General features: G+C 30.3%; 2 protein-coding genes across 8 annotated transcripts; both read right to left on the bottom strand.

Annotated features, from left to right (window-relative positions):
• Positions 1–286: 286 nt before the first annotated feature.
• Positions 287–9,526, bottom strand: LOC118072999 (zinc finger protein 665-like). 7 transcript variants are annotated; one of them, XM_035093260.1, is made up of 11 exons: positions 8,846–9,483; positions 8,042–8,150; positions 6,917–7,315; positions 6,371–6,652; positions 6,147–6,310; positions 5,941–6,082; positions 5,285–5,862; positions 4,939–5,204; positions 3,754–3,975; positions 3,279–3,664; positions 287–3,058 (listed from the first exon to the last, which is right to left on the bottom strand). In XM_035093260.1, the coding sequence occupies exons 2-11, from the start codon at positions 8,090–8,092 to the stop codon at positions 2,579–2,581; spliced, it is 2,970 nt and encodes a 989-aa protein (XP_034949151.1). In that variant the 5' UTR covers positions 8,093–8,150; positions 8,846–9,483; the 3' UTR covers positions 287–2,578. The 7 variants fall into 7 exon arrangements, with proteins under 7 accessions (XP_034949151.1, XP_034949150.1, XP_034949152.1 ...); XM_035093259.1 differs by having other exon boundaries at positions 6,147–6,652; XM_035093261.1 differs by having other exon boundaries at positions 6,147–6,652; positions 6,917–7,027.
• Positions 9,527–9,645: 119 nt separating this feature from the next.
• On the bottom strand, positions 9,646–23,465 carry T48 (FU domain-containing protein T48). The gene is made up of 5 exons (XM_035093264.1): positions 23,187–23,465; positions 12,806–13,124; positions 11,626–11,778; positions 11,389–11,533; positions 9,646–10,840 (listed from the first exon to the last, which is right to left on the bottom strand). Exons 1-5 carry the CDS (start codon positions 23,275–23,277, stop codon positions 10,226–10,228), a joined length of 1,323 nt encoding a protein of 440 aa, XP_034949155.1. The 5' UTR covers positions 23,278–23,465; the 3' UTR covers positions 9,646–10,225.
• Positions 23,466–24,746: the final 1,281 nt, after the last annotated feature.

The raw sequence follows: 24,746 nt of genomic DNA, 5'->3' as shown, positions 1-24,746 counted from the left end.
ATATAATGCATAGACCAAATATTCTTTTTTTAGTAAATAATTATTTTTAATATATCAAAGAAAATAATACTTCCTTCAAAAATTTCATTAACCCTTTCGAAGTCATTTTCTAATTTTGGTAATTCAAAATTGTAATTTAATTATTATTCAAACATAAGACAAAAGTTTTGTTATCCCATTTAGTTCGAAAATTTATAAATTAATAACAAATATAATATAGGATTGAAAGGATACTATGGTACTAATTTATTGTATATAATAATATTTTGATGTTTATGTAACACTATTTATGAAATTTTGTTATTATTTTATTTCATGTATTAAGGAAATAATGCAACATATTACACGACATTCTCACAGTTAACATAACACCAGTGTATATTGTGTCACAGTTTGGGATACATAATATTACAGTGGTGCATAATAAAATTCTATACATATTTTATTTCTCGCTCTATCTAAGAGTAAATCATAATTTGAATTTATAATTTTTTTTTACTCCAATTTAATCATCTCCATTGCCTCTTTATTTTCAAACCCAAGTCTCACTCCATTGATTTTAAAATCTCTGGTAGAAAAATATTCGAAACAAAAACAACAAAGATAATTAATAGGAAAAATTTTAAAAATGACTCGCTTTATTATGAAATTAATCAAAAATTCGAAGTTTGTTTCATTATATTTAAACTCTTTTATACTATTCTTTTCGAAGGTCTAAACAAACCTCAATTCTAAGAATAAAAATTAACTTTTTTTCATGCTTTTTATAACATGTTAATATTATTGATTCATATAAACATTACTTCTATTCGTTTTTTATTTATATTATCTTATTTCATAGATAATTAAAATCTAAGAGGTCAGAAGATAAGAGAAATAAAATTTGTAGGTGACGAGACATATGACTGAATAAGTTTGTATTTTAAATGTCCATTCTTATGAACTCTGCATCACCCATTAATCGCATCATACTCGCAATATGTTTATTGCATATATACAACGTGTATATCCATCAGTACTTATTTAGTTTGTATACATAACTTGTATTTGTATATCAAACTCATTATATCGATACCTGTTAACAATATCTTGTAGCTCATTTTCCATCGCGGTATGGCGTTTAATTCTTTACAAACAAAATGTATTTGGTTATTTAGTTAGTACGTGTTGATACATTATATTGCTCAGACACACTAATTATTTATAATTTATACGAATCTACAGAGTTCTAAATTAAATTCAGGCCCATGAGAAATCACACACAACTTTAAATTCTTTGATTTTCGTATTCGAATTGAATCGTGCGTTGGTGCGTATATATAAACATTTATATATATATACACTCTACATTCCATTTTATAGTTATTATTTAGATGATATATGCAACTTTGACATACCCGGCAACGTAAATTATCACCTTATTAAACTTCCCTTTGCATCACATTAAAAAAAAACTTCTAACTTTCTTATAAGGTTTTTTTTTTATGACGACTGTTTAATTGCCAGGCAAAATATATGCTTGTTTGATTATATTATAATCCACCTCAACCTCTAATATAAAGTACATGACTTTACATAATGTCTAGATAATAACATGAAATTTTGTCACCATGAAATATTTGATTACACCAACATATCAAATTAAATATAATTTCTGTATATTTTTACATAGTAAAGTATCTAGAAGGTTTCGAATATTCATAAAAAAGTTAGTTTAACTTTGTTATTATTTTCGGTAATTTTTGAAAATAAATTCTGAACAGATTGATTTTCTTTTATGAAAAAACAATACTGACATATATGAAATTGAAAAATAATAAAAAATATAATAAAAAATAACATTGTACTGACTCTTTTATAAATATAAAAACACGCTAGATATCGAATAAATGTTAATAAAAGGATAACAAATATATCTAAATCAACTAATTCTGTTCTTCTTCACTACTTGGCGTATTGTTTATAACTCAAAAATTGAAATTTTCTTGATGACTTTGCAACTACCTTGGTACACACAAAAGCAGCCGAATTATATTGCACTCGGATGTAATAGCTAAAATCATTTACAGCTGATTTTTGCTTTAAATTGAATTTCTCGTCTGACAACTGATATACTTCTATCTACACCTTGAAATAATCTCTCTATATTTGTAAAACTATTCTAATAAAAAAAATAAAGGAAAAACAAAACGAATTAACCATAATATTCTTTCTTTCTTCCTACTTCTTGCATTATTCTTTTAGAGAAAAACAAAATTTCGATTTCATAATCATTTATGAAAAATGTAATCTAAAAAGTAATTGGAAAAATTATCAAAGTATAAATTCCTTTATATGAATTTGAATAAACATTCCGTGAAATTATTTTTCCTCGGTTTTAAACCCATTTGTTATTGTTGATTTTTTTAATGTTTAATCTATAACAATTATAGCATTTTCAACACGATATATTCTATCAACTAACGTGTGGACAAGCCATAAAATTATTCACAAATTTTTCTAGAGCACTCTCTTGCAAGTTTGTAGAAAATTTCCATAGATAAAATTAATGGTAATCTCTGCCGTTCATTTGGTCCATTCAATAAGATGTTAAAACACCTGGTGGTGTAGGAACAACGACTGTATGCTGTGGCACAACTGACGGTGCTGACGGTGCTAATGGATGACCCACTAGAACTGCTGCTGCTGCTGTTGGTATCGGAAGTACTCCTGGTTGAGGAATTGCCGAAGGCGTACTAACTTGAGTTGGTGGACCTTCTGCTGCATGTTTTCTCAAGTGTCTTAACATGTTACCCTTTTCGACGAAAGTTTTTCCACATTCCGAACAACGATGTGGTCGTTCATCAGAATGAGAACGTCGATGAGACACCAGATGCCCTTTACACATGAAATCCTTAGGACAGAGATCACAGCGGAATGGTCTCTCAGCATTGCTTCCCTTATTATGAGAACGCATATGGAACAGTAAATTTCCTTTCAATGGGAAACTCTTGCCGCATTCAGTACAAACAAATGGTCTTTCTCCAGTATGACAACGCATATGATTCACAAGGTGCTCCTGAAAGCAAATTTTTCAAATAAAATTTCATCATAGAAGGAATTTGCATTATCATGCAAATAAATTTCTTCTCTAAGCTTTGAATTTATTACTTTTGCAGCATAGTTTATTTGTTAGTAAATTTTCTACTTTAAAAATTTTTACGAACTACACAGAACAAATTCTATTAAATAAAAATAGATAATTGTGTACTATTTAAAACGTCAAACAAATCACTTACCTTTCTAGTAAATGGCTTGGAGCAAACGTTGCAACAATGTGAAGAATCTCCGGTATGTTGTCGAAGGTGATTATTAAGATGCTCTTTTCTCGTGAATGTTCTTTGACAAAATTCACATCTATGAGGAGACTCGCCAGTATGAATTCGCACATGATTTGTCAGATGTTCTTTACGTGTAAAAGACTTGGAACAGAAGTGGCATCGATGGGGCGACTCGCCTGTATGTTGACGTACGTGATTTGTCAAATGTTCCTTCCGTGTGAACGATTTCGTGCAATACTGGCACTTGTGCGGGGACTCACCCGTATGTTGTCTAACGTGATTCACCAAATGATCTTTTCGTGTGAACGCTTTCGGACAATATTGACATCGGAAAGGCGTTTCACCTGTATAAATTAAATTCAAATTTAAATAAAAGTAAAAAAAATTATAAAATTGTAAATAAATTCAAAACTATTCAGTAAATTATTCTTACCGGTATGTTGACGAATGTGGTTTACAAGATGTTCTTTTCTAGTAAAGGATTTAGAGCAGAAGCCACATCGATGAGGAGACTCGCCTGTATGCTGCCGTACATGATTCAAAAGATGCTCTTTTCGTGTGAATGTCTTCGAACAAAAGTCACAACGATGAGGAGTTTCACCCGTATGCCACATTATATGGTTCGTGAAGTGCTCCTTCCTTGTAAATGACTTACCTGTTTTTGCAAAAAAAGAAAAAATGAAAAATACAACGTAAATTTCTAGCTTCAACATTAGTTATTTAAGATTAGAACAAAGACTTCTCATTATACAGCAGAGAAAGAAGAAAAACATTTCGGAAAAGTAGAGAGAACAAAAATGTTAGTCAACCATAGTAAAAATTAACAAATCTTAAAAAAAAATACGGCAGCAAAAATATAAGATAGAGAAAAGATAAAAAAAACTAAGCATAAAATATGAATTTAAATTCGTAAAGCCAGCTTTTTTAAAATGACTTAGTAACAAGGACAAGCCTTTCAAACCTATAAAAGGAACGAAAATAAACTACCTAGTATATGCAAAATCAATATACTTTGAAAAAAAGGGGGTAAAATTAGTTTTCTGTCGGATAATGAGAAAAAAATGGTCTACATGCTCAATTTGTATGGTTCATACAAAGCGAAAGATCATGGTTACTGCAAAAAAAGTAAACGTATTTAACATCGATTTCTCTGATACTATCAGTAAAAAACTTGAATATATTTTTATTCTCTTGATAATATATTACTCATCAGAATAATTTTTTGATAAAATTAAGAAGTTTTTCGCACTGAAAATTTTAAGATAATTTTTATCCAATCATAAATTCAATAGAAATTAATGAAATAATTTCTAAAAAGTTTATCAATAAACGCCTGTGTATTTTTTTTTAAATAAATTTAATGGGTTTAAAATATCATTATTCTCAGTTTTTATAGTATCTATACGGCAATAAAGTAAAAACTTTTAATGTTCATGTTTTGTTCGTAACAACAAAGCTTTGCATTAATTTGTTTTTTGTATTTTCAAACAAGAGTAACAAAAAACTTTTTTTCTGACATTGTGTCACTTATTCAAGTCATAGAAATCAGTTTGAGTATAAGAGATTGCTGTTTATCGTTTGTATAAAAAGTTACGAGCGCATAATTATTACCACTTACCACAAATCTCACAGCGAAAAGGCGTGTCATTGGTGTGTGAGCGCATATGATTAGCCAAGTGTTCTTTGCGCGTATATTTTTTGCCACAGACCTGACAATGATGTGGTGTTTCTCCAGTATGCCACATAACATGGTTCATAAAGTGTTCCTTACGAGTAAAACTTTTTTTACAAATATCGCAGCGATGTGGTGTTTCACCCGTATGTTTTCTAACATGGTTTACCATATGTTCCTTGCGTGTAAATGTTTTCGCGCAATATTGACATCTAATAAAAAATCAAAAATATTTATTAAATTCTCGCTATGTTAAATTTGATTCATCAATATTAATGGAAAATATTTATACCTATATGGAGTTTCACCCGTATGGCATCGGGTATGATTATCCAAATGTTCTTTTCTAGCAAAACTTTTACCACAAACAGTGCAATTATATGGTTTATCAGTAGCATGACGCTTCATATGACGTTCAAGAGATGGTGCATTGGCAAATACATGAAAACAAACGGCACAGGTGAACATTGAACCACCGAGATGACATTTTCCATGACGTGTTAAATCATTTGCGTTGGAGAAAGCTTTACCACAAACTTGGCACGTAAATGGCTTTCTTTCCGTATGATAACGTCGATGCACAATTAGTTGATAGCGAAACTGAAAAATTTTTCCGCAAACTTCACATGCATGACTACCAACAGATACGGGCGAAGCACTTGGTCCAGGGGTTGCTTCACCATCACTAGTTTTTATATCAAATTTATTGAGTTGTACTTGTTGAACGATGGGAGTACCATTTTGTATTGTGGTAACGGTTTGAGTAGGTACTGTACCGCCTACTAAAGTAGTTCCAGCTGCTATTTCACTTTGAAGTTTCCCAAATACCTCATGATAGGCTAGGAGTTGATTAATATCCTCAACATTAACCTTAAAAATAAGATTAAATCATTAACAAAAAAGTTTTATATTAAGATATTGATGATAACAATTATTTCAGATAGTTACTTTATACATATTTTGTACCATCTCGACGCCAAGGGTTTTCGCAAGATCTTGTTCGTTTCCTGCACTTATTTTAACCACTGAACCATCAGCTGTCCGCACATCCATCATGTGACCACCTGGTTTTAATTCCGGTACTTGAAATCTTGAAAAAAAAAAAAATAATTTATCGTCAGCCAACTACCTAGAGAAAATGAAGAACATCTTACTGTGTCATATTAAGCTGCCGCAATTCCTTCTCCTTTTCTGGCTTCTCTGCATTGTTTTGATTGCTTCCATCACCTCCATGGCCGCCACCGAGTCCAACTCCAATCTGCTGTTGTTGCTGTTGATGTTGCTGCTGTTGTTGCTGCTGCTGTTGTTGTTGCTGCTGCTGCTGCATCATACTCTGTTGTAAATCTTGTGGCTGTTGAAGCTGAAGATCACATTGTACCTGACAGTGTACTTGGCTATCACTACAACGCTCGGTCGTGCAACTACCGCTTTCATCCTTCACTTTGTTGTCATCCCTCTGCGCGGATGGGTTTTGAGCATTTGGTCCGTTGTTTTGGGCATTTTGATGGGTTGGTATCTGATGATGCTGCTGTTGCTGTTGAGATGGGTGCATCTGCTGCTGAGACTGCATCTGTTGCTGCATCTGAGCATGAGCGGCCTGTAGATGACTCGTAGGTATATGAGATCCGTCTAGATTGAGACCAGGAAGAGATACCGGGATCTGTTACAGTAAATGTAAAAAATGTTCATTGCAGTCTAATGTCAGACCAACCAAAATCTAATACTTAAAGTTAAGACGAACGTTATTATGTGAAGAGAAATGTATACTATCTACTGCGATGAACTCATCTACATTATTTATTAATTCATAATTCTGTTCATGGACAAATGCTGAATTAGATGAACTTATTTTTATTGGTGATTTTGATGGTGCAAGCACAATTAAAAAAAAAGGAAGGAAAGCGTGCAATCTACACAAACAAACCTGAGCGGTTGACTGCAGGGAACTATGATGGCCGCTGCTGCTAACCGCAGGTTGATGGTGATGGTGCGAAGTCGTTGTTTGATGGTGCGAATTGGTAGCCAACGCCATGTCCTGGGACAATGAAGATCCCGGCTCTTTGGAAGGCGCTTCGCCACCTCCACCACTCCTGTGCGAGGAATTATGGTGGGGATGGTGATACACCGAAACCTGGGGTAGTGGTCCAGGAAACAGATTGGTGAGGACCCAATACTTAGCTACCGAGGAAGCTAATGCTACAGCTGTACCTACACGCAGGTCCGCGGATGAATGCGGGACAGTACTTCCTACATTCCCGACACTCGTAGCGGTGGCCAAACCACCCGGATAAGAAGGACGACCGCTTTGACCCGCGTTTACTTCCTACCAATACACATTCAAACATTTGTACAACATCGAAGTAGCATGCAGTGCGCATGCAACGGGCCAAGCTCCAATCAACAAATGCGCCAACTTCCTAAAATCATTGGTCTTTCATATATATATATATATATATATATATATATATTTTTTGCTTTCTATCTTGAAGCACTTCAAGACAAAAAATATTAAAACGTGCATCTAAAATCGATTTTGCAATGAAAATAAACAGCTGAAAATCGTCATTTTAATTTAAAGTGTACATCCATTCATTCCGCTATCTACTTGCTATTATTTACTTTTAAATTGACAATTGATAAATTAAACAGTGATCTAAAAGAATCAAATAATTAAAAAAATATTCAAGCTTAGATTTAAGTTGACAACATTGAACAATTAATAACATTGAAACTTGAAAAATGTGTTTCCATATAAATTACATATTTCCACAGATATATATAAACAAAATTTATGTCACAATATTTGAATAAAAGAGATAAAATGTGATATTTCTAACAGACATTAATCATTGTGTAATGGATAAATTGTACTCAACAGTGTGAGAAATACGAAAAAAAAAATAAAGTTTAACAAAGCAATAACATATCACCAATAAATGAGAGGCTGAATAAACTTGAAAATTATTAATTGGTATAATTGAAAAAAAAGGGTAGCGCATTTGTAGTTTGGGGAGTAGCCTTATAATAAAATTTATTTTCAGTCCCTTACCTCTTGCTGTGCCTGCGTAGTCGCTGGCAGGGCATGCTGTTCACTATTCATCTTTGTTCAATGAAGAATGCACGTAAATCTCTTTGAATAGTTATCATTTTTACTCATCCTAAAATATGAAATATAAATGTCATTTAAAATCATATTTCCATCAAGTCTGAATAATTATTACACACTTAAGTTATTTTAATCTTTAAAAGGATTCTCATTAGACGAACCATCATAAATACAATGGCAGATATAAAAAAAAATCCGATATGTATAATTCCATCCCACGCAAGTATAGATTAGTCGGCGTAATTTAACCTAAAAACAAGTAAATCGGATTTCTGTCTGTACAGGTCGACGACAGATCGCAATGTGCCAACAATTAACCCCGTTCAATGATAATTATCATCGAGTAATAATTTTAATGGAAAATCAAGTCTAGCAAATAATTCTCTTCTAACAAGAGCGGGAAAGGGTGAGTCATCGGGTACCATGTTACAATAACGACAAAGGCGCAATTTAAGCAAATCCTTATGTCTCCCGACACTCCCGACAATCAATTTAGAGATCCGTAATTTTAATGAATTTCCATCATGATAGTAGACACAAAGGTAAAAGCTGTCGGTTGTGCTAATAATCGGTCCACCAGGACGTACTGATCGCACGTATGACGCGTCAATTATCACGGTTCGTGGAACGAGGACAAGGGGCCAACAAGATGGACGGTTGCTATGGGTGTTGGACGAGTGCAATTGTAACGTCAGGGGATGAATATCACATCACGCGCTAACTTTGCGATTCTGAATGCTCACTCACGTGGTGCAAGGTGCCATCGGGGGTTCTGGCATCTCTCGTACGTCGCTTGTCGGCCCGTCTCACGGCTGAGCTTCACACGGGGCTACAACGGCGCGTCCCAACGTAAGAGGGGCAGAGGACGCCGCTCCTCTCTTTGCCGTATCGCCTTACTGCTTGCTGTGTGCCTCTCTGTTCAGCCTGATTCCTCTCTCTTCTCCTCTCACCTCAGCCTCATGTACCCACAAACAGGTTCTACACAATAATGGCCGCTCCAGCGCATTAAAGTTTCCACCATCTAGCCCACTCATTCACTCACTATCTATTTGCTATTGTTTATATGACAATCATTGATAATATTTGCCAATAACTTTTTATTCGCTATTTTACTAAAGAAGATTAGCACACTGTAGTTTACACGACTGTCATGGCCGTCCCTCGCGCCTCCCCGCTAACAACTTGGCCGTTTGTATTTGATAACACTAACAAAAACTCTGAGAGTAATAAAGAAACAGGTATTCTACACATTATCTTAAAAACTGGAATAAAGAAACAATCGGTAAATCCAATTGAGTGCGTACTTAAGGAATTTAGTTGTAGTTTTTAATTGTTGAAGATGGTATACGGCAAAAGACGAGAGAGACAACTATAAGAGCAGTGCGCACGCAATTTCCGGCCGACTGCGCATCTCAATTTGACTTCCTGTTTATTAGGCGCGTAGTTTTGAAAGTATTAACTTAAACTCTCATTATAAATGAGATGTATTAGACAATGAATGAATTAAAATTTAAGGAGTGGGAGGAAGAAAAGAAACAAAACAAATATCTATAAACATAAATGCATATATTACATATTTAAATGAATAATGTATAATTATATCTTAATTATTTTTTTTAATTATTTACATAATTTTGTACAGTCGAACTCAATTTGAGTTTTTTGCACGATGTTCGCAATGTATACAAAAACATACTAATCTACACTCCTTCGTAGATCGGTATTTATTCACAAATATTTTTTTTTAATGTTAAAGCTTAGAACATTTTACGATATGTATGTATAATTATTGAAAATTTTTTAAATATTTTTTTACAATTGTCAAATGTTCATTATAATTTATATATTAAACAACGCTGACTAGCGTCGATTACACATTCCGTATTCGTACCAAGATGACATGAGTACTCTTATTAATAATATTATATGGTTATCAAAAATTAATTTTTATAATTATTTGGTATGTTCACAAATTCCTATATTGTATATCGATGATTTTGTCGAACAGATCAGTCGTATGAACTATTTTTACGATACAAAAAATCACGTTGACACTATTAAATGTTTATAAATATTATAAAGTTCTTTATTAACATAATAACACCGATACTAGAATGATTGTCATCATTACAACTCAGTAGTAATTTCATCCTGCGGTCTTAGGCCAAGAATCGTGAAGTCATCAATGAGGTAGTCTCTAGCTGGAGCCCAGTCGGCCAGTATTGTGTAATTAGTTTCTTCATTCGTGCTTTGAAACTCCCACTGAGGATTGAGATTCCTGTTAAGACCATTGCACTCACTTTCAGTGCATGAAACACTGTTATTCCCTAAAGTCCCAGCTAAATTGAATGAATTATTAAATGCTGAGATACCAAGTTCTTGAAAATGTAACGAATGCCGCCTTGCTTGATTGTTTAAAACAAGTGGCGTTGTTTGACCAACAGTTGAACCTGAGGGACTTAATTTTTCATTGTAAGCAATTGAACTATTTTGTCCTAAACTTGAACTTATTGGACTGTCTTTATTATAACCGATAATTGAACTGGCTGGACTTATGCTCGATTTATCACTTGCTTGGAAAGTTGTCAATGGTATGTTCGACTGGAATGTTGTGAGATTCGTTGGAGTCGTTTTTATTTCATATGCCTGCGATGCCGGTTGAGTGATTGCTATCTGTTGAGTTGTTGGAACCATTGGAGTAACAGGCGTTGGTTGTTGTAGGAATGTAACCAATTGAGCCACCTTTAAAGAAAATGATAATATTAAATTACAATGCTTTGAAAAATGCCACTACTTACTATACAAACATATTCAATAAATATAAATAATGAAAAACAGGAAAAGTTTATAAATAGATACACTAAGAATAAAAGAGTTATGAGAATTAATTATCAAAGCATGACATATTTTTCTAATATTCTACTGATAGTAAAAAGTTTAAATGAAATATGAAGTCTATATAACACCTAATGAACTGAAAATAGACAAATTTGAGATGACGGATATGAACATATTGTAGTTACTGATATGAGTTATTATATGAATCAAAAGAATACGTTATCATCTATGAAATGAAGAATGATGTAATAATTGAAGAATACTTTATGAATAGCATAAATTCATCACGCAGTTTTCGTTGGAACACTCACCAAAGTGTGTAATTGACTGGCGTGCGAAGAAGTGAACAAAGAAATAGATGAAGAAATACTCAGCAAAGATTAATAATTGTGATTATTCGAGCTTGAGATATTAATTATTGCTCTAAGATAAATCATACTGTATTTATTTACCTCGGGTGACGTGTGTTTTTTGTATCGTCGAAGCAAGCGTTCTGCCCATGATAGGAGCCTTTGCCAATCATCTGGTGGTAAATATATGTCATCATCACTCCTATTTACTAGAACTAGGATTCTTGCAAGGTCACGAAGTACAGGTCTACATGAAAAAAAAAGATTAATTATTGTATTTTTTTGTAATTCAAAGACTGTTAAATATTAAAGAGATTTTGAAATGAAAATTGACAATACCTGTAAGCTTGAACTCCAACAGCACCATCACCATTATTACCAGAATAATATAATTCACGAACTTGTCGTCGTGTGTCGTTTAACATTGCAAGAAAAGTGTTAGCTTCTCCCCGTAATGTCGCAAGATGCTTTAGAAATTCTCGTCTCTCGGCACTGAAAAAATCCAAATAAGTTAAGTGGATGTTGCAGATGAGTAAAAAATGTATGCATATGTAAAATATCTATAGGGTGTCTAGATAAGATGAAACCTTAGTAAACAAGATAATATGAAAGTCTATATATTCTTTACATGAATAAATGAAATTAATTAGTATTTTTAGATTAATTTTTTAATCGAAAAATTCTTTTTCTTTTATGTTTTTTATTATTTATACTATATTATAGAACATAACATGACAATGCATTAGTCTCGAGAGAGCAAAGTAAATAGAGTAGTCATGTAACGCTCATTACCCTTGATAATCTATTTAATGCAACATTTGTACTGTTTCGTTAAAGTAACTCTTTTATTTCATTCTTGAACAATGGACCAACTTATGTTTACGTTTATTAAAAGTTTAAGTTCAATTGAATTTTTCAATTATTATATAATGAGAAAATGAATTAAGTGATTAACTTTTAGAAAATTTTTAATTATACTTAATTTATTAAAACAGTTGAAATAAAAAAAACTAAAGTAAGAAAGAAAGAAATTTTTTTACTTTTATCATAAATTACTTTCAATTATTGTAAATTAGTTTAAAAAATTTCTATTGTGTATAAAATATTAAACTCACGAAAAATCAATTAAATTGTGATTATCTTTGTTGGAGCAAAAAATGACTATGTGAAGAAATAAAAATAATAATATCAATTCATATTTTGATGATACTTTAGTAAATTAAAATTTATTATGAAATAGAATATTTTTTAATTGAATCATTAAATCAAAAATCAAGTTAATTGCTTATTCACAATCTGATATGGGTCATAAAAGCTTCCATTTTTTACAGTAGCTTATTATACACTGATTAGCATAATCTATTTTTTACTGAACACCCTATGTAAAATACCCTAGTGTAAACTACTTCTAGATTATAAACCAGATCTCTTTAAAGGTCTATTCAACTATTCTGATATGATAAGCTCCAACAAAACCAGTTGGTATCGTTGGATAAAAGTATAAAAATAAATCAAATACCTGTCTTCATACTGCCGAATTAACTTTGCAGCTTTTTTCTTTCTTCTATGAAATACGATTGCACCGCAAACTATAATGAATATACAAATGGTAGCTCCAGAAAGAATACCGACAAAGATCGCCACTTGACTTCCAGTCAGTCCAAACATGTAACCCGTTTCTCGACATATTCGTCCCATATAATCAACTCTGGTTGAACGATCAGCAATGTGACCTGGTGGACATGTATCTACACATCTCCCTTGATGTAGAAGAACAGCACATCGAGCACAGTATGCTCCTTTGCACCAAAGGCAACCTTCTGAAGACTCGATACATTCTGTAATAAAATAAGTCATATTAGTTTGTTATTAATGTTGTAAATTTTCAACTGTTTAGATAATAAAATGAAAATATGGAACTAGAAAATATTTAATTAAATTTTATGGGTAATCATATTTCATAGAGATGACTTGTTGCTTCAGGATAAAATCCAATATTTATGAGCTATAATAATAACAGATAATAATCTTATATTATTATTTATAAGGTTTTCTCCAAGTTGTTACATTCGTTTTTTAAATAAATTTTAATGATTCAATCAATCCCTATGGACGTATCATATATTTATCCATAATTATTGGTAATTCCTATTGAAGTCTAAACATATTGAAAATTTCTCTTCTCTGTTAACTAATCAATTGACAATTAATTGAAGTCGTGAAGAATGAAAAAAATATATTTAATAAAATTATTCAAAAAGAATATTAATTAAGCTATAAAAAATTAATTGATGCATTGAATGGAATAGCAGTAATAAAAAAAAGGATTTTAATTTGAATAAAGTTATATAATAGTTAAATAACTATTCAGTAACATTAAAAATAAATTACTTTTAAATGTTTCATGAAACCTTGATTCTGTTGGAGGTAATTTTAATTCCTTTTAAAATCCTCTGAATTTTATTTAAATTAGAAACTGACAACCGATTAGATAAATATTTCAATTAAATTTCGATAAATTAAAAAATAAAATTGAAGAAAAAAACGGGAAATTTTAACTTTAAATAAATTTAAATGTAGACTTACTGTAATTACATTAAAATTCATGAAGTTCATTAATTAAATCTAACAATAATTACTAACATGTATTTATCTACCATTTCTAGCAGAAAAAAAATCATTCTAATCAACAAAAAATAAAGTTTTCTAATAATCATGCAAAATGGCTGTTTTTTTTTTAATATTCTAATAATAAATTATCTTCAGACTTGCTCTAAAAAACCATCAAAGATATTAAGTAAGAATTAAGAATAGTTAGGTAAGATAATAAAAATATAATAATGAAAATTAGATTACTCATAGCATACAATTTTTTGCATAATATAAAAGTAATACAGAGATTGTTGAACATAAATAAATTAGTGAGAAAAATAGTTCCACGAGAACGATAATTGGTGCAAACTAAAACCAGAGATTTTTCTCTTTCTATCTTTCTTTCTTTCTCCTGCACATAACTCAACTGAGGATTATAAAGTTGTGCTCGCCGGAGCTTGGCAAAAGTTTATGCAGGTAGGCACGTGTACACTCCGGACGTCATTTAACACGTAAAGTTTTTCATAGAAACTATATGGTATATACATTGAGTTAAAATAAATGAATATAAATATATAAAATTATTACCCTAAGAGGTAATATTTTTTAACTTGAGTAAAAATTATTACAATCAATGGTAATTAATAAATTTCCTCATGCGACAAACCAAGTTTAATTTCAACCAAGACATAAATCTGTCACTGGTATTATCAACAATCTCTTACCCAAGTGATGTTGAAAATAAATGTTTCATTTGCTTTAGAGCTAATTCAAAACACCAATGATATGAAAAGTGATTATGAAACAACATAATCAATAAGATAAATGCACAGTAATCTTCAATTTGACATGAATTAAATATTATCATCAATGTATTGTACATATTTTAGTCCATTGTCTATCTTTCTCGTTCAAATGTACATGGAATGTGGTTGCCGATTTCTCGATTATGTGGGTCCCGTAAACTCTCTTACTTCAAGTTAACTTAAGCATGTTTCCATTCTCCAAGTTGAGAACACCCAGTTCGTCACCATAATACCCCTCCTATACTGCAAAATGTATAAATGTATTTTTCTAGACTATATAGATATTCAAATGATCCCATTTGATTAAGATAATGGAAAAAAAAACTTTTTATCGTGTTATTTAAATAATGCATTCATTGAATTACTCTCTTTATTAATGGAGATATTGAAAAAGTCAAGGCTAAGTAAATTTAGTTACCATTATGTTGCTTCATCCACAGACTCCTTTCCAATTAGTTCATTTATCATTTTTAATCAACGAATTCACTTGATTATGTAGATTCTTTGCACATTCAGAAAATTGGAGATGTTATGTAATTTTAACTCAATTTCTCTTGTTATTATTTTTATTACCATATAAGCATTTAAGTCATGTTTCATAGAAAAATATTCCAATTATTATTTTCTCATTTACTACAGTTGTATATTTTTAATATAATTAAATATTTGTTCATTTTATTCTTATATAAAATTGTATCAATACATTACAATTAAAAATTAATGAAAATTTTTGATGTTCTAGATCATTTATGATGATAAAACTTAACAGTGAAGATTGGAACTGGTGGTAATCACATGATTACCCAGTTGTATAGTACAGTTATGTTTTTACACAACTACAGACATTTCTACTATTGGCAGTGTGACACTGCATAAACCGTTTTCTTACTCAGTACCTTTTATTCATATTGGAATCATGTCTACGAACCGTAAAAAGACTGACTGTTTTTCTCGACTACTATTTCTTGATACTTATTACCCAGCTATTCGTCTTATCAGTCTAATAAAAAAGACGACTTAGATATAAATGTATTAAGAAAAAAGAAACTTTTTTATGAGTTACTGCTTGAGCACACCAAATTCTAACAGTGATGACTACCAAACCAATTTTAGATCATAAGTACTTTGTTTTGAATAAACTCTCAATTGGCAAATGTGTTATTCAATTAATTATAATTTCTATTGACATTATCTAAATTTAATTAATGAAATTAGATAAATTGATAAGAAATTAATTTAATTGAATTAAATGATGGCTTTAATAAAATATATCAGTATCAGGATACCTAGTACAATATTGATCAATAGCAACTAATTCATTTGTCTTTCATCAAAAAGAATCTGCAAGCTATGAAAAATGTATTAATTGAATCAAAAACAAAGAGAAATACTTTTTAATTAAATAAAAATCAAACAATTGTATGATACAAAGAATTTAACCGTACTAGTGATGATGTTTTTCTTTTTTTTTTAAAAAGCTAGACATGATGAGATCATAAGAGTAATTGAATATTACATTATCACTTCAAAGAGGTCTTCATTGTATTGTGCATTTGTGTAGACTTAATTTTGATTAACTCAGCAATTCTCTATTAGCTTATTACCACCTTCTCAAATCATTTTCCAAGTAACTTCTGAATAAAACTTGACATTAAAGCTGACAATGTCTTGCTCTATTCATCATATAATAAAGTTTGGAATATAAAAATGATTGTATATATTTAATTGGCTATGACAGTTATAATTTTAATGGTAATCTAGAACTTTCTAAATTCACTTTCACAAACTTGACAAGACGCAATCGGCATTCTTATAGTGCACATCAACTTCTCTCCACAACTCTCCAGGAGTGTTGATGAATTATACATCATTTTGATTTGGTTATTTGTTAGAGAGTGAGCAAAAATGCTAGATATTCATAGCAGCAAGAGAATTCCAGTTTCATTGAAAAGGAAATTCTATTGATGATGATGATGATAAACTGGCTATTACCTTCTGGGGACACTGGTAAATGGGGAAAAATGCTAAGATAGCATACATTTGAATGTCAGTCACTTAAGTTGGGTCATTCGTGCAATAATCCTGACACTAGATACTCGTTTCTTAGTTTAATATGCAAAGACTTGAGTTCTGCGAACGAGACTATACAGCTTTCCAATAACCCGTGCACCGTTAGAACAGGCTTGAACACTATCAAGTACTTGAGTACCTATATCCTACTAGCATTTCTCCTATACTCACCTTTTTCTGTCCATACATACGTGTAAACATGAACATTTACCTTCATATTCAATATGTATTATGCGTCCAGTTTAGTATTTACATGCTTTCCATGTATATGAAGTCTTCTAACAAAAAGTCTTAACATTTTACACTCACTGTTAGACAGGAAACATCATATAAGCCGTTATCTAACTTTCTCGGTTACTCATATTATTACTCATTATTGAATGTAAATGCGTGTCCACACATACATAAATCAATAATTTTGTAAAGTTGTGAAAGAATGATGGAAAATCAAATAGATTCGAAGAGTGTGAATTGAGAAATATCAAATAGTTTGATCGTTTGCATTTTCTTCTAGCCCCTGGATAGTCCTTAAGGCAACCAATGTGCAATAGAAGTTTTTTTATGGACTTCCAGATTTTTTTTTTTGCACAATTTTTCCTTAAAGAGAATTTAATATAGGAAAAATAGTTATTACTAGATACTTTTACGATAGGTAGATACTTTTCTTTATATACTCTTTGATGAATGTTCCATGTTTTATGTTCATTAATGTTTTGACTGTACATGTGCCAATAATATCCAGATTTATTACAGGAAAATCATATTAAATTATACACTGTTATTAATTGAAATAGATGAATAAAACTGTTATGTCTTAATTTTTGAATAAAATCTATTATTCTAAATTAACTTAATAGCTCCACTTTTGAAGAAAACATTTCTCAACTAGTCCAACATCTAGGACAATATCCTCATTATAACACTTTTCATTGATCACTAGTGTGTAGCTAAAAAGAGATATAATTCACGAAAAATCAGCATATTTTCATACATAATCACTAATGTTAACTACCTGTTACAAAAACGTTATTAATTTCATAACAGAAAATACAGTTTTCTACTGCAATAATGTTATTCCTCCTTCATGCCAAGTTCTGATAAGTCTGAGACGAAAAATGAAGTAGTCATACCACAAATTAGCATAATATTATTCATGATTTAATCATTTACATGAAGATACATTGAATAAAAAATTTCTTCAAATCATGACAAAGTATTTTGGCTGAAATGTTGACCAATTCTCATAGTCAGATCTTACTCAGTCATCTTGCTCAATTATTCAACGTAAATTAAATAGCTCTGGCTTTGTCAGTCAGCACAAAACTGTTTCAGTATGTTAATTGACCTCCCTCATAGTAGTCTTTCGACTCGGTGGGGCTTTAATAAACGAACAAAGCACTAGAAACAGAGTGAAAATGAACCATGATCCAGTTAATAAAAATAACTGTCTCTTTATATATTTTTCATACCATATTTTTTAAATATATAAGACGTCATTTCATTCTGTACACAATGTTGAGTATTAATTCGATCTATATTAATTTTTATGAACATATAAACGTAGTATAGTGTTCCTTCACTTCAGTACTTTCTCTTAATATAAACCCATAATCTTTTTCTTTCATCTACTTGAATATTCGAGTGTTGCTTTAGTTATTAGTGATATATATTTCTCCATGATGAATACCAAAGGAAATAAGCATCATTTCTCCACGAATATTTAGGTAGTAGGGTCATTAATTACCAGAGATGCTTCTTGCATACGTGAGAAGGAGATTCATTGATGAAACATTGTAGATAGAAAGGCATTAAAATTCATAACATATTGTTGAAATTATTTTGATGTTCAGGATTAGAATGGTATTGAGGTGTTAATTATCATGTAAACAAGAATCTGAAAAGATCTATTACATTAGACAGCACATTTCCCTTTTTTTTGGTGTTAAATTAACTGTTTGATATTCATGAAAGTTTAATGTGTCTGGTCTAAAAGGTTTGGTCTTAATTCTTGGGTGGGAAGTCTAGTTTGTTGGATTGGATAGCATTCTGGTGAATGTAAATAGAATATCAACTTCTTCGAGACTGAGATTTGATGGTACAGTAGGTCATCTGGAATAATAAATTGGAGTTTTTTTGTTGAGATAATTAATAAGGGGATAAATGGTGTGATTTTTTTGGAGCTTTTGATAGTATTTTGACACTTGGAGAGTTAACAGTTCTATTATAAATAATAACTATATTTTGTCAGTTTGAAAATGAAAACAAAAATCTGGATACTAAGATTTAAAAATATTCATCATATCAATCAGTGAATGCTTATGAATAATATAATATAATATATATCTTTAATCAATATCTTTAGCAGTGTAAAAAATATCTTAGCAATAAAAAATGTAATGAATATTACTGGAGTTTAATTAAGATAGGTTATGTCCAACCATAATAACAGCTTATGAAATCTATTGTTTTCTTTCTATTAATTGTTCTGATGCAATAGTCGTCTTTCACGCTCAAGTTGAATTTTTTTTACATCAATTTTGAAACAATTTATATCATCATAAAATTTAAAAAAAAAATTGGTGCAACAAAAGTGTAGCAGATAAAGACCTATTCTCTTTTCTCAGCAGTGTGTTTTTGATGAAATTTTTTTGTACTCAAAGTTAGTGCAAAAAGACATTTTTTTCATTTGTACATGTTCATCTAAATTCATATTCATTCGAAAAATAGAATAATTAATAATTGTGAATGAGAAAAAAGTAGGACTTGTGAAATATAAAATACGCTATACCTATAATTATCGCAGCGCAACATCTCTCTTTTTGAACTGTAATTCGTTTCATTTCATCACTGACGAGAAATTGAATATGTAGTAGGTCTCTTGATGGTGTGAATACTCTAAATGATCAAAGCTTCATTTCATGTTCATATGTGATCTTTCTTTGCATCACATTTATTAAATATGATAGCAAGTTATTATCAGAATTAATTTGTTAAAAAGTCAAACTAAAAACGAGTTATTTCAGGAATCCTGTTATATTGCACTCACATAGGACTTTAACTTCACATAGGTGGAATTAAGTTATTACCTTTTACACACATAATATCACGCGTAACCCAACGTGTGGGTGCATTATCCGTTTGATGATCCAATTCCCGTCGTGAAGAATATTATATAGTGGCTCACATCCTCCCTTGAAAATGTTATTACTCATCTATTCCAATTCACTTCGTGTTCTACATCACTATGAGAATCACTTGGAACTTCCGGATATAAAAATTATTAAATATTTCTTCAAATAATTTCTAAACATTCTCATCTGTCATTGATTATCAAAAAAACCAGCCTATCAATTTACCAAAACAAAATCCAGCTTATTTTTGATAGTAAAATGTTTAATTTCTCACATAAACATCAAATTATATCTCAATTTATTTTGGTAAATGTTTCTATTATTTATGTTATTGATAATAAAAGAATACTCCAAAATAATATTGGAGTATTATTGTTTATTCATTTAAAATTTGATCCTAATCAAGCATAAAAAATGACTAAGTGATCCTAATGAGTATAATTTAAACTATAGATCCCATAATGTGTTATTATGATTTAAAAAATACAATCTATCTTAATGGAATTTTAATTATCAGCCAATAGCAATCAGCCAATCAGTAACATTTATCAACTATCATTTTTTATCGATGTTAATGACATTATTCTCTTGACTTCCTGCTTTGGAAAAAAAGAGAGGGAAAGTTATACCAATCACCCGAGAAATTAGCATTTCAATTCTTATCAAATCATGTTTTGAACTTAGTCTGGTTATAAGGAAGCATTTGAAAGCATTATATTTTATCTAGAGGATCAACATTCATGGAATTGCTAGTGAATATTGTACATGAAATGTGGAAATTTTATGTTGCAAAAATTCAGTAAAGTTCAATGAAAACATATTCATATGTAACTTGATATCCCTTTTTCAAATGTATTTTTATGCAAGTTGTTTGGTATCATGGTGGAATATTTTATTTTATAGGTAATCTCTACTCTTTGTGAAGCCATATTTTGGTTGTATACTGCTACTTACATATATCAAGTTAAAAAATAGTGAAAGTTTTTTAAATGTAAATATTTTTAACCATGAAAACGTATACATTAATTATTCTAATAGTTACATAAAAGTCAACATATTTTTATGGTTAATTGAGAAATTTTCATTTGTAAGCGGATATGGAAAATTTTGACATTATTTGATTTACATGAAAATTGAATTTAAATAAAAAATTAACGATGAAAATAATTTGAATAATATTGTTGTAAAAAATGCCAAGGTATAATTCATGAGAATTTAAGAATATTTATTGCCATATTAAAATGTTAAAAATATTGAGAACAAGACAGATCGCGTGTTTGACTTTCCGGAAGTATCATGACGACCTTTTAGTTTTAAAAAATATAGTAACCGTGCGAAATTTATGTCCAACGTAAAAATAGGCCCTAATTTCTAAAAGGAAATGGTAAAAAAATTCCAGTGAAACCAATCAGTAATCCATAATTACCGTGAAATGTTAGTGGAATATATATAGCTTCAACAAACTAAACTATAATTTTGGATTCTTCTAAACAAGACTCTAGTTTATGAATGAATTAAAGTCTTTTACTTTTTTAAATAATATGATTAATATAAAAAGGGAAATTTCCTTAGAAACTTTCAACTTTTTATAAAAATGTCTATGATCAAAATATGACTTTTTAAAAAGTACTTCCATGTGAATTCTTAGATGAAAAAGCATCATGAATAAAACCACGATGTCGTGAAGTATCAGAGGTCAGGAAGATTTATTTTGTGGATAGCTATGAAAAATGTAGGTCGTGCGATGATGAACACGAGCACAAAGTTTGTGAATACATAAAATTAAAGGGTCATCCAAAAGTCAAGAAAGTGGGGAAGCAGACATATCAACTCTCTGCGAATCTTTTTCTCAGAATAAGCGGTACAATGATTATAAAAAAATTTGTCAGATATAGGTAAGTCGTGCAGATAACTGACAATTTTCTTGTCTTTGTTTCTTTCGAGTTTAATAGACACGAAGTCATTACAATTTCTGATATTTATAAAAACTACTATGCAACTTATAGAGATAAAAGTAACGGTACAGCGAAAAACAAAGGGAAATGCTATAGACGATCCAAGACAATCAACAAGCATCAGCATTTCATTTGTTATCTTACTTGGTAACTCGTGATTTCAACGTATCCAAAACTTTCTTACAAGTCAAGTCTATTCCTCTTAACAAATGGATCATGTGTAACTAAAATACCAAGAATTTAGTATGGTAGAATTTTAGGGTTTTTAGACTCTCACAGGTCAGATAACATAAGCCTTGTACCATGCAGGTACTATTCTATTGTACACAACAATACCCTTGACAGTTGAAAAAGCTTTACTGCAGGATATTTATCAAACTTTCAGTAATGTAACATGCACCACAGATATTTGAGATCTGAGATACTTCATAAGGCTATTGGTAATTAATGTTTTACTTTATAAGGTGGAAGAAGTGCTTGTCTATTTCTTATATACAATCTTGTAGAGTGATATTAATACTTTCATGTATGAATCATATTTCGTCTTTTAATATTATCCAACATCATTACTTTAATAGTATCGACAAGGTTCGATTTCTTGCCTTTGAATGACTTCGATACTCGACTCTACTATAAAGAAAGTGAAAAATTTTATCATACTCCTATAATGGCTCTAAGATTTTTCAATTTCAGATCTTCAGATCTCTAGTTACTATAAGTTGTTGGTATGGTATTTAGAAAAAAAAACAAGCGTAGCAAGTAGCATCTCTTGGCGCGTTCAAGTGTACCAAGTAAAGGTATTAAAGGTAAATATAAGTTGAAGAAAACGGTTCTCATCCTTTCACTTAGTTGTTAAACTTCTGCAGACATAATACGGCTAGTTATGCTTAGAAGAAATAATTGAGTTTAAACAAAGAAAAGCACTTTATCTTAAGTGCATTTACAGTTGTATCAACGAATTCAACTAATTTGAGTAATTTTAGATCGTTTACATAAATTGCAAATGATTGTGGTGAGCTATACGTCGTAAGGCTTCAAAGCTTGACATAATATAAGCAAACAATAACGATATGGTTTTCATGTTCAGTATGTTACCAGAGCTTATGAAAACTTCGACAAGTGTTTAATTGCCAAAGCAACCTAACATTTACTTTATAAGCTACTTAATAGTTAGCTGACAATGTTCATTTCATTAAATGTATAATCACTTAAAATAAAAATGACTGTTTGTTATCTGTCGTGGATGCGGTGTATTGGAAATTTGGTTTGATAACACTGATACACTTGATCAAATACATTTTGACTCACTTCCAAAAATGATGATTTTTCATTTCTTTAACATTTACCTGGTATAGTTTCGTTATTCCCTTGCGCGTAATCCACAAAGTAGGGCAACAAAGCAGCACCAAATCTCACCACCGTAGCTAAATTGCCCATTTCTGCGTCCACATTATTGTCAATTTTTTCCAGATTTGACAGCGTTTAAAGCAACTATTTACTTCAATTCAACGTAAACTCATATTGTAATTTAAAACATGTGCGACTCAAACAACATTGAGTCGCACAACAAAAGATTTCAAAAGAATAAACAATCACAGAACATGTCTTTTTGACGATCGGCAAAATACTGAAAAAAGATCCAACGCCAGATGCAACCCAGTCAACAGTTGACAATCCATTGTGGTGGGAGGAAATGCTCAGTCACTTTAAAAATGGACGATCTGATTGGTCGTTTGATAACCAATCCTTCTCAGTATAAGTCAAAGTTTTAACGGCGGAAAATACAAAATAACTGTGAAACTCGTGGATTGAAATTGTATTATACATTTTTGAAATGTTATAATAAAGAAAAAAATAAAATTATTTGTAAGTAAATTTTTTCCTTTAAATATATATTAAAGATATTGATATTATATTATTTAATTGAAGAATAGATTTTTAGATGGAAAAATTGTGTAGAATTATGCAATTGATAGAAGAAATATGGGTAAATTATTAGTAAAGAAATAAAGTGGCAAAGCCTATGTAAAAAATTGAAAAAATTATATAAATATCATGGAGAGACCAATGAAGCAATAATTGACACCAACTAATTATTCACTATTTCTTCATCTTAATTTTTGTAATAAACCATTATAAATTCTATTATTATATTTGCTGGTAATTGACTTCAACGTTTTTTAATTTGTGTTGTGTATCATATTAAGCCTATTTTTTCCAATAAATTGCAAAAATAAATTAAATTCAATTAAATATCATACACTGCATAGACAAATACATGATTTATTATATATTGCAGAATATTGTGATAAAAAACATAATAATAGTTAATATGTTTATGCTGACGTCAAATATAATTCATCTAAAAGATCATATGTATAATTGAATTGAAAAACATAGCGATAATTATTTGCTTATTGAAATTTGAAATAATATAAAAATTCTTTGAAAATTTATCCATTGCTATTTTCTACATAACTTGAAACAACCATTAAATTACTGCATTCACTATCAACTGATAATATTCTAGTTTGAGAAAAATCTGAGAAATGATGATTCAATTTTATCTGCTAAAATATAAGTCTGTACTACGAACGAATATTCTGTGACATTTCATAATGATAAATGCCGGAAGCTTACACAATCATGAATTTGTACTCAGTAATGATTTTTATCGTAATTTATTAATCATTATATTTATATTACACAAAGATGGATACTTAATGGCATTCGTATCAATTTTCAATGATAGCTGTCTATAAATTAAAAATTTTTTAAATTTTAATAAAAACTTGATAATTTTTTTCTCCAATAATTCTTCTAAAATAAACCAGGTCACGGAAAAATATTAGTCAATTTAATGAAATAATTTTTGAATTGACGCAAAAAGATTATGGAATAAAATA

Source organism: Chelonus insularis, unplaced genomic scaffold (assembly GCF_013357705.1).
Source record: "Chelonus insularis isolate UGA/USDA-ARS -01 unplaced genomic scaffold, ASM1335770v1 contig_94_pilon, whole genome shotgun sequence".
Classification (NCBI taxonomy): Eukaryota; Metazoa; Arthropoda; class Insecta; order Hymenoptera; family Braconidae; genus Chelonus; species Chelonus insularis.
The sequence above is the reverse complement of the archived record's forward strand: the minus strand, read 5'-3'. Positions and strand labels throughout refer to the sequence as shown.